Source organism: Cebus imitator, unplaced genomic scaffold (assembly GCF_001604975.1).
Source record: "Cebus imitator isolate Cc_AM_T3 unplaced genomic scaffold, Cebus_imitator-1.0 Scaffold46, whole genome shotgun sequence".
NCBI lineage: Eukaryota > Metazoa > Chordata > Mammalia > Primates > Cebidae > Cebus > Cebus imitator.
In genome coordinates this window covers 2,901,578-2,913,331 of record NW_016107361.1, presented here as the reverse complement: position 1 = coordinate 2,913,331, position 11,754 = coordinate 2,901,578, and the positions used below count along the sequence as shown (strand labels likewise).

Here is an 11,754-nt window from a genome sequence, read left to right as displayed (position 1 = left end):
TAGCAGACAGAATGCACACAACCCTAGACGTTGGTTCCAAACCTGGCATTTTGCCTGTTTCCTTTGAACATTTCCGTGTAATCTTTTTGACCCTGATTTTTCTCATCAATAAGACAAATGTGACAATATCTGCTCTCCTTATCTTACGAGATTCCTCTTTGTATCAAATAAGATGAGAGGTAGTACAGGCAGAGAGGACCAAGGTTTAGAACACAGTTCCACACTAACTGGTTACTTGGCTTTGGATAAGTTATTAACCCCCTCTGATTCTATCTTCTCATCTATGAAATGGAGAAAATGGGGTTATTATGAAGATTAGAAATACTTCATGCAAAGCACTTTGCATAATCATTGCATTTAGTAGGTGCTCATGGAGATAATAGAATATAATAATGGTCAAAAAATTAATTGTACTAAGTAAAGATACTTTGACATTAAGTACTACATAAATGTAATGTGTCAGCCTGTATTAGTTACTTAATTTTTTTTTATTTCTCCTTCTTAAATACTTTGTAAAGACTTTTTTAAATCCTGTTCTTTGTTTCCCTATCTGTTCTCTTTCTTTTAACCTACCATCTTAATTTTCTTTCTTTAATTTCTCATGTTTACTTTCATAATCAGTTGTGACTCTTGCTTTTCTGTCAGCCCGTTCTATCAGCACATACAAAAACACCTTACATTTTTTATTTTCTCTTAAACCATCACAGTTGTTTACAGTATGTTCCAGAAAAGAAAATGTTTACCATTAGAATATATTTCTCCCATAGATTTAAAAAAATTAGAAGTTGATTACTGTTTTGAAGATTGAGCTAATTCCAGATGTTTTAAATGTCGTTGCTTTGGTTTATTTAAGTTCATTTTTATGTTTTAGGGAGGTTTTACATAAATGGAATCCTAAACAAATAGGAGAACACCTTCTACTGAAATCGTAAGTATCAAAAAAATGGCATTTTATTTTACATTTCACTAATTTTTATATTAGTGGAACTGGAAACAAATCATATTAAACAACTGCAGAAAAAGAAATTAGAGCAGTGAAATGTTTGTGGGACTAGAACTTCAAAGGGCAAGTAACAGAGTTTAGGAATAAATCCTGAAATACGTATCATCTTTATTAATCTTACTAATTTGAAAGGCTGGAATCACAGACTAATTTTGTGTGTGTGTTCTTAGGAAGTTAGCATAAATCTTCCATTTATTTAACCCAAATTTTCAAGGAAAGTATTACTATTTTATTGTTAATCAGATACAAATTTATTTGTATGGTGATGAGCAAAACCCAAAAATCTTTAGTGACATTGAAATGTAGTCCTAAAGGCACTTAGTGATTTTACAAGAGTAACCATTTTTGTAGATTAGAATTTTATTCTTCACTTCTTAATTTTTTTTTTGAAGATTGTGAATTGGAAATCCCCCAGCTTGCTGGCTCCCTCAATGGGACATTCCAGCACATTATTACTTAGTGATGTTCCATTCACCTTGAAAACCACTACTTGCCAGGACCTGGCCCATAAGGGTTAGGTAAGTCCCACCTTGATATTATTTTGAATAACTATATTTTGCAGGCTTGCAAAGTTGTAATATTACTATGTCTTAATATTGGTGATAGGAAACAACTTTGCAAAGCTGTATAATGTTGTTTTTTTTTAATAATAAAAGGGGACTTCACTCACCATTGAAGACTGGCTTAACGCTACTGGATGGGAAATCTGGGAATAGATATGATAATAGAATATTTGCTGAAATATCACTAAAAAGGCAAACTGTGGAATGGATCCCTCATCCTAAATTTTAAGTTTTAGATTTATAGGCTGCATTAGCTATGTGTAGGTAGATGTCCAATGTATTTTCCTTGCAGGCTGTCCTTGTTTTATCGTTTTTTTTGTGTGTTTTTTTTTTTCCATTCCTGTTGAATAAAGCATCCTATGTTACAGGTTTCTGAAGTCAATATTTTTGGGCTACAGGTGTTAATAGTTAAAAACCTTAAAAATATAATTCTAGCTTGAATATAAATTTTGTTGACAAATTAAAGCAGACATTAAAAAATTTAGTATAAGCATCTTATTTCAGTATACTGATAAATTTGTTTTAATTTCTACAGCCTAACTTACGTGGTGGCAATGCCTTTTTATTCAGCAAGTCTGATTGAAACAGTGCAGGTGAGCCTTTTTTTTTACTGTCATTTTTTAAATTTAAGAATACTTTTTGAACTACTCAGTATATTGCATATGTGTAATATTTCAGCAAAAAATTTTAAGACAGTGTCTTAAAATGTTTTTTTATAAATATCACATTTACATCACACATTGCTTCTCTGTATATTTCCATTGCAAACTTAAGTCATACTTCTAGTTTTAATTGTTTTTGTCCTTTTCATAGGCAGCTATACTCTTTATTCAGATCTCTCAGAACACAGCCTGTAACTTGCTCTGAAAACAAAGAATCTATAACCTCTTTAAGGCCCTTACATACAACTTGGAGGTTATGGCTTATCACAAGCCAGTAAAATAATAATTGCCTGAGAATAAACATGATGGATAATCATCCGAACAGGAAGCAGGTTGTCCCCACAGATAGTTTACTAACGGCATTCTTTTTAAATAAACCTTTAAGTAACATCTGATACTATTGGGTGTGGTAAATACTACAAAGCTGAGGCAATTTTCTGCGAGCACTTTAAATTCTGTTTTCCTGTGTTACTAGTCCTAACCACATGGTGGCGCTTCAAGTACATTGAATTAAATGTTCTACCCTCCTTCCTACACTTAGAACTGTGAGATGAAGGTAGTTTTAACTTCACCTGTATACAAAATCCAACTATTTGTACACCTGTCTTCTTCCAACATCAGATCCTCTAGCATATTCTTTTCTCTAGTATATGTGAGTGCCCTCTCTGTAAAAACTCCGACTGGATCAGCCTTCAATCTTCTAATTACTATTTTCTACCTTGTTTCTTTTTGGCTATATCATTCATGTTCGATTTATTATTGTTGTTATCTTTTCTGTTAGAACCAACTTCAGTTAACTGAAATTAATGTCTTGTGACCCAAATATACTTTCCTTTCCCCTTCCATTTGGCATTGTGTTAAATGATACAATTTTTGTATGGTTCTATCGAATTTACAGAGTTGTCACTTGTATGAGATATTCTCATTTTAAAGATAAGGGGAAAATGGCAGTAAGGTAATTATTTAAGGAAAAACAACTAAGCAGAATAATTCATAAGGGAAAATAAGTTTTAGCTTAAGACAGACCCATTATCACATTTCTCTGCTTAAATTAGACCTGGGACTTTAGACAGATTTCTTAATCTTTATAATTTTCTTAATTTTCTCATCTATAAGTTAGAAATTGTATTTTAATAACTGGGGTATGAAACTGAATGAGTTATTCATGTTAGTGCCTGGCTCACTATGTGACAGGGTTTTTTCTGTGTATGTGTTTTTTTAACCCAATATTTACCCCTTGTTTTCTGCTTCAAGATCTACCTGCTAGATATCAAACCTTTTGATATCTTTTGTCTGCTTTTCTAGAACTCTTTTTTCTTTAGATTTCTCTCTCTTGAATGTCTTTCAGTAACCTCTTTGCCATCTCTTCTGTTATACCTTCAGGCTCAGTCCTTGACCCTCTGTTTTTTATCCTACACTCATTATTCTGAAAGAGTTTACAGGAGTCACTATAACTCTAATTTTATCTGAGTTAAATCTTCAAAGTCAACTTTTAAAAATAATCTCATCCCTCTAAAAATTAGCTTCCTTTAGAATCTCTTCTCGCTTGCAATATATTAATGATACTATTGTTATCTTTACACTAAAGACTCAAAACTTTAGTTTTTGTTTTAGGAAAGCTTTTTATTTTTACATTTCTTTCATCCTTCCTAATTAACTGGTCATCATGAAGTTTGTAGTGATCTATATTTTCGTTAAGAATCCTTGAGGCCTAGGTGGGTGGATTACAAAGTCAGGAGTTTGAGACCAGCATGGCCAACATAGTGAAACCCCGTGTCTACTAAAAATACAAAAATTAGCCAGGCGTAGTGATGAGCGCCTGCAGTCCCAGCTATTCAGGAGGCTAAGGCAGAAGAATTGCTTGAACCTGGGAGGCGGCAGTTACCATGAGTCAAGATCACACCACTACACGCCAGCCTAGTGACAGAGCGAGACTGTCTCAAAAAAGAATCCTTGTACTAGTCCCTGCATTTTAAAAGTCAATTCTATATACTCATACAAGATTGTTTTTAAGTTGCAATGCTTATATATCCTTTAACTGATTAAGGATTCATATTGACTCATATTCCCTAAAGTCAACTTCAGACTTCTTATCATAGTTTTAAATCAAGGTTTTAATTACATCACTTGACCTTTCAGATTATCTTCCTTAACTGCTAAACTTTAAAAAAAAATTATCAAATATTTATTGAGTGCTTGCCTGTATCAGGAGCTGTTATAGACCCTAGGGATACAAGAGCAAACAAAATCAAAATGTTCTGCACTTATATTCTTATGGGGAAAGTAGACATAAACAACAGAAATATAAGGCATACTTCATGGTGATTGACTGCTAAAGAAAGCAAAAATAAAGCAAGGAAGGCAAATAGGATGTGTAATGAGTAGGGACAGGCAGTTAATATTTTTTTTAAGAATATAAGTAAAGGCTCACTGAGAAGGTGACATTTGTGTCAAGGTCTGAGGCTAAGAACAACACAGATATTTGGGAGAATATTCTAAGCAGAGGGAAGGCAAGTGTGAACGCCCTTATGTGGGACTGTGTCATGTGTGTTTTATCATACATGCTTGATAAGTAGTAAAGAGGCTGATATGGTTGGTGCTAACTAACCACAAAATAAGCAAATATTAAGTTTTATTTATAGGGAAAGTAAGTGCAAAACTCTTAAGTGGGACTGTGTCATGTGTGTTGTATCACGTATGCTTCTGAAGTAGAAAGGAGGCTGTTACGTTACGGTTGGTGCTGACTAAGCAACAGGGAATATGGGAGGTGAGACCTGAGTGGTGAGGGGGACCAGATTATATAGGACGTTGTAAATCATTGTAATAATTTGGCATTTGTTTGAGAGGGATGGAAAGTCTTTGATAGGTTTGAGGTGAACAGTGATGTGATTTGACATATCTTTATTAGGATCTCTTTGATTGTTGTATTAAAAGTAAACTGGAATGGGAAGGAGGTCAGGGTCAGAAGTAGGAAGATGGATTAGAAGGCTAGGCAAGCTCATTGTAGTCTCAGGGTTTTAAATATCATCTATTTACTGAAGACTCCCACATTTATAATACAATGCTCCTCCATTTACAATGGGATTACATCCCAGTAAACCTGTCATAAATTCAAAAATTCGTAAATTGCTACATCATAAGTTGGAAAACACCTGTAGGCCCATTGTGTACCTTTTTTCCTGTAATTTCTATTGTGAACTCCATTTGGAGTTAGTTTATTTAACATTTCTGAACTCTTGATCTTCACCAAGTTGCTACTCTGACAATTTGTCAACTCAGTAAAAGGCAGTGCTATTCCCCCAGTCCCTTTGGACAAGAACCTTAGGGTTATCTTTGACCCTTCTCTTGCATACTCGAAGTGCAATCACCAGTAATTCCCATAGACTTCGATTTTAGGATAAAAGCACAAATGAACCACTTTACTTCTGTTGCCATCATCTCTTTACTGGATGACTGCAGTAACTTCTGAACATACCTTTTAAATTTTATTTTCTACTTTTCTGCAGTCATTGCTGCAGCCAAAGAGCCCCTTTAGCAATTTCTCTTCTACCTATACCTCTGTAATCCATATCAAACTTTCTTATTCATAGCTTCAAAATTCTACAAAAGCAGATATTACAGATGATGGTAAGACTAACATTTATTAACTACTGAGTGCTAGACCTTTTTTCATTTAATATTCACAACAACCCTGTGCATGAAAAGTAGATAGTGCTCATTTCCATTTTTGTAGAATGGTAAACCGTACTTAGGAGAAGTTCAGTAACTTGACAATGGTTACATGGCCATTTAAACATGTTTAAGACAGGATTTAAACATGTTTAAGAACTATGAGCACTAAACTGTCTCTTTAAGCATCTCATAGTTATTGCCTTTCCACAGGAGTTCTAAGGAGTTTCTTGAGATGTATCCACCTATACATCTCCCTAGTCTCCCTACCCCAGTAAGATTAGCTTCCAACTTCACTGCTAGCAATTTTATGAGATTTCATCTGAAAAAAAGTCTGATGCCTAGGTAACAGTTAACATCTGCAAGTCATTGATATTTTCCTTTTCAGTCACCACTTAAAAGGAACTTAGAGTACTTTTTGTGTGGCAAAATAAGCATATGTTAAGTTTTACTTGTTTTGTCATTTTTATTTCAGAGTGAGATAATTCGAGATAATACTGGCATTTTGGAATGTGTTAAAGAAGGAATTGGAAGAGTGGTAGGCATGGGAGTGCCTCATAGCAAACGACTTCTTCCGCTTCTTTCCTTGATCTTCCCTACGGTGCTTCATGGAGTTCTTCATTACATCATCAGCTCAGTTATTCAGAAGTTTGTCCTACTAATTCTAAAGAGAAAGACTTATAATAGCCACCTAGCTGAGAGCACTAGCCCTGTGCAGAGTATGTTGGATGCTTATTTTCCAGAACTTATTGCTAACTTTGCTGCCAGTCTTTGTTCTGACGTTATACTTTACCCATTGGAAACAGTTTTGCACCGCCTTCACATTCAAGGAACACGCACAATAATTGACAATACAGACCTTGGCTATGAAGTGCTTCCAATTAATACACAGTATGAGGGAATGAGAGACTGTATCAATACCATAAGGCAGGAGGAAGGAGTGTTTGGTTTTTATAAAGGGTTTGGTGCTGTTGTAATACAGTACACACTGCATGCAGCTGTTTTACAGATTACCAAAATTATTTACTCTACACTTCTTCAAAATAACATTTGAGATTTAGGTTTCTTCACTGAGTAGTCTGGAAGATAGAATCTGGATAATTTGCTGTGAAGTTATGAGGGATAGAAGCGAAATACTGGGGAAGAAAACAGATTGGAAAGTAAAATTGGTACAAAAGCCTATGCTGATTATCTTGACTTTGTTTTTTAAGGCATAGGTATCTATTTTGGATCACAACTCTTCCAAATTTGAAAACTCAATGAAAATAACACTTATCAAATTCTAGTTATTGTAGCACTCATGCTGAAGTAAACATGATCCTAGGAAGAAGCAAAATTTTATTATAAAATATAAAACTTTATAGAGTTGAATCTATTCCATCTGACTTAAATATTTGTTAAATGTTTATTTTACCTTCTGGATTGATGTTGGTATAGTATCCTTAATACACTGTAGTGTATTGATGTCCTTAATACAATCAGGAGGTTTTTGCCTTTAAGCAAATAAATTACATCATTGTTGAAAAAGACTTAAGGGATGATTAGATTTGGCAATATGTAATCAGGAGTATAAAGGTTTTAAATTGCATTGTCCCTATGTAACTATTTTAATGGCTAGATAAATGTATTTTATAAAACCATTTATGTACACACATAAAACTTGGAATTTCCTTCATCCCTACAAGTTTTCTACACTTACATCACCTTATTGCATAAAACAGAGTCATGAACTTTTTGCTTGAACATCAAAATATCAAAAGCCAAGGTACCCAAAAGATGCAAGTCAGATACAACATCCTTGTCCATATCCAAACCCAGTGCTAGCAGCTTAATTTGTCATACATTTATAGAGTTTGGTTTGCTTTGTTAACTGTGTGAATCATCAGGCTGTTTTTAGAGCCACTCTTAAGAGAGAATATAAAATAATCATGACGATTACTACTGTTTCCACATTTACAAACTGTGTACTTAAATGAACCTCATTTGCCTTTTATTTCTGAACGGCTTGTCTGAAAGGAAACAAAATTAAAATTCATCTGAGAATGTCTGCCTCTTATCTACTATATAGTTGTCACTAAATAATGGCTTCTGTTTTTCTTTTCTTTCAGTTTTTGCTTTAAGTTTTTGTTTTCCGAACTAGATGTACATGGAGGGAAAAACAATTAGTCTTATCACCTTTTATTTAAACTTCTTTAGATGAATACTAAGGAAAAATCCAAACCTTAAAGGAAATGTGCCCTTGTGTTTTATGGGTGAGGGGGAAAAGTACATTTTAACATATAATAAGAAAAAAAAATCAGTTTAATAAGAACATGTCTGTTTCTAAATTTAATTTGGTGGGTTAAGCACTTTGTATAGTAAAATGATATGTGTTTACTCTATCATTAGACATTTTAAAGTTTCATTTCTTCACATAAATAATCACAGTTTTGTATAACAAACCATTTAGTACCCTGAAACACAGTGACTTTGCACTGATATTGTCCAACGAAGAATGCATACTAACTGAAATTTATTTTACTTGCTAAAGGTCACAGTAATGGTTACTTTTTGTGACTGGTAGTGTTGGAACAAAAAAGTGATATCCAAAATGTGTAAAAACAGTAATAAGTAGCAAATCTCTCTCGTGTGTGTGTGTGTGTGTGTAATTACTGAAACACCTACATTTTCCATTTTTAAATTCCACCAAGAGGGAGAAAATAAAATTAAACACCACTGATAACATTTTATATTTTATGGCAAATATTTTAGATTAAAGTTTACTTTGTCTAACCAATAGCATTTAAATTGCTTCAATTGGGATAGTTTCAGATAAGAGTAAACTAGAAAATTTCAAGTTTGAAAATTTCTAGAAAAGAATCTGAATAGAATCAAGTATTTACTAGTAAAAATCTGTAGGATCCTTTATTTAGCTAAAAATTAAATATTTCAAGATTATTTGTAGGAAGTTAGCATGAAACAGTTACATAAATTCATTTTATTATGGAATAATTGTAAGACTGATAGGCTGAACCACACACAAGTAAGGTTGATCTTGTTTTCCTTTTTGGAGGAAGAGAATACAAATTAACACTAAAATTGAAATGTAGAAAGTAAAATACATAGAATGTTTTTACTGCCATTCCAGAATAGTTGAAACAAATTCTTGAATAGTCAAGCACTTAAATTTAAGCTAGCCAAATATGTTGCACTGAATTTTGAAAAGAATAAGTGAGATAACCATAAGGTACACTCTTTCCTTTTTAAAATTGTTATTTTTCTTTAACATGGGTGCCAAATCAAATATCCATGGGCTACATTTCTTAAGATAATAACACTCAAAATAATATTTTTTAATTCAATAGAACTAAAAGCATTATGAAAAAGATTCTATTAAATGTTCCACAGGCCCACTGGTCCTCTTATATAAGCCAGATTTTGGCCATTGAGCTTGTGATACACTTGCCTTACATTGTAGCGTTTCTTAATTTGAGTCAAGTACACTGAAAGCAATTCAAAACTGGTAAATATTAATTTACTATGTAAGGTGAACTTATGAATTAACTTACTAAATACATTTATGTAGACCTTCCTGAGATGCCATTCTCAATTTTATATTATGGGCCCTTAAAAAAATTATCTGGGTTAATAAGGTTATCTATTAAAGCCTCCAAAATCTCAGCACTAAGTTTTATAAATATGAAATAAAAACAAACATTTGAAAATGTATATTTGATACATTAGCTGGTGTTTTCAGAAACATATAGAACTGGAGAGGTGAGATCTTGCTTACTTTTGCAGGTGTATGTGACTATTCACAACTGTCCTTTCAGCTATGGCTTTGTTAAAACTGCACAAAGCATTCACTTTATTAATTGAGCACAAATGCTTTAGTGTTTCTACCTATTAGTATATCTGTTCAGGAAATGAAAAAAAAAATGCTGCCTTGTATTTGTTTTATCAACTGAGGTTGTGAAGGATGTTTGTCCACTGATCTCTTGAAACAGGACTACTTTGTCGGCCTGTAATCAGATAGCCAGGTTTGAATTACGTTCAAAATTTATATAAGCAAATAAAGTCTCTTGATAACAATTCACATTGCACTAGAATTTGAATGTTACTGTCAGCATTTCTGTTTTCTCTTTCAAGTAGTTGTAAATAATCTTTTTCTCATATAAACTGAATGTGTAATGTCTTAACTCTTGAGTCATTTAGTGTCACTGATATGGTACCAAGTTGTATAGCAGAGTAAAAAAAACATGATTTGACAATGAAATTTGCATATTATTGCCTCACCTAAAGATGTTTTGTCTGTATGACTTTTTTTTTTAAGTTCGTCTCACTGTTACTTTAAACATTTTTGGTAAATTGTGTAATATGAAAAGTTCAATAAAATGTTGAAATAAAACCAGTGTTTTTCTCTTACTGAGTTGAGAGGACTACTCAGGCTGGTCGTAAAAGATAAAGTATATTTTTTTAGGTGGAAATGAAGTTTAAGAAAAATATGTAACATTAAACTTTTTTTGCACTCTATTTTAAAAAATCTCTAGCATCCTCACAACATTCCTATGACATTTTTGGAGTTGTGCTATTTGATTAAGAAGGAAATAGATACAAAGAATTGTTGATTTGTCCCACATTTAGCAACTAGGAGAGTAAACAACAGAAAAATGGCAAGTAGGCAGCTCCAAACTCCCATCCCTCCATGGAAACAGAGGAAAACAATCAGAAACTGTCAGAATCAACTTTGTCAGACTCTGGAAAACAGTCAAAAGTTTACATAAGAATGTTAAATCAATAAAAAGGCACCTTATTGGTAGGAATGTTTTGTGGCTTTGACTTACCTTGGCTCCCATCTTCTCTGTGGATCAGTGGCATGGTAGTCTTGAAAATGGCAGCTTGGGTGCCCAGGGTGGGACCTGATTCTTGGTTCTAGAAGGAATAGAACAGGCATAACTTGTTATAAGGCAGTAAAATGACATATTTATAATGCTGGAAATAAATAATTTGGGTAAAAGATTAAATAATTTTATATCTAGCAAAACTACCCTTCAAGAATAAGGGCAAAATTAAGACATTCCCATGTAAACAAAACCTAATGAAGTTTGTTATTAGTAGAACTCTCTTATAAGAAATAAAAGCAGTACTTCAGGCTGCAAAGAAAAGAACAGATAGTAAGTAACTTGAAGTCATATAAAGAAATAACACAGGTAAATGTAATTATATAGGTAAGTATAAAAGCCAGTATTACTGTACTTTTAGTTGGTAACCCCTCTCTCTTTTCTGCATAATTAAAAAGTCAAGTGCATAAAAGTGGAATCATGTTTTAATGGTCACATGATATATAAAGATATAATCTATAACAAGAACAATATAAAGCAAGAGAGATGGAGATGTATAGGAGCATAGTGTTTGCATGCTATTGAAATTAAGTTGATATTTGACTTGGTTGTTATGTGTTTAAGATGTTCGTTGTAGCCCCTGAGGTAAATACCAAGAAAACTATTTCAAAAACACAGAAAAGGGAAGAAGGAAAACAAAATGGTACAATAATTGGGAGACTGAGGCAGGATAATCGCTTGAACCTGGGAGGCAGAGGTTGCAGTGAGCCAAGATTGTGCCATTGCATTCCAGCCTGGGCAACAAGAGCAAAACTCTGTCTCAAAAAAAAAAAGAAAAAAGGATGCATTCCCAAACAAACCACTTAATACCAAAAAAGGCAATAAAGGAATTGAGGAATAAAAAGCATAAAGACATACAGAAAACAAATAGCTACATGGCAGAAGTCTATCCTTATCTGTAGTTACTTTAAATGTAAACAAAAGGCAACAAGTGGCAAAATTGATTTTTTTAAATGATGTAGCTCTACAATATCTAC

At 33.2% G+C, this 11,754-nt stretch overlaps 1 protein-coding gene across 1 annotated transcript in view; it reads left to right on the top strand.

Annotated features, from left to right (window-relative positions):
• Window positions 1–10,282, top strand: part of SLC25A46 (solute carrier family 25 member 46) — a 24,279-nt gene extending 13,997 nt beyond the window's left edge. Inside the window, exons 6-8 of the mRNA XM_017527218.2 lie at window positions 872–928; window positions 2,102–2,159; window positions 6,373–10,282. Of these exons, the coding sequence (XP_017382707.1) occupies window positions 872–928; window positions 2,102–2,159; window positions 6,373–6,951 (694 nt within the window). The 3' untranslated portion in view covers window positions 6,952–10,282. The remainder of the gene's footprint in view (window positions 1–871; window positions 929–2,101; window positions 2,160–6,372) is intronic.
• The last annotated feature ends 1,472 nt before the right edge of the window (window positions 10,283–11,754 follow it).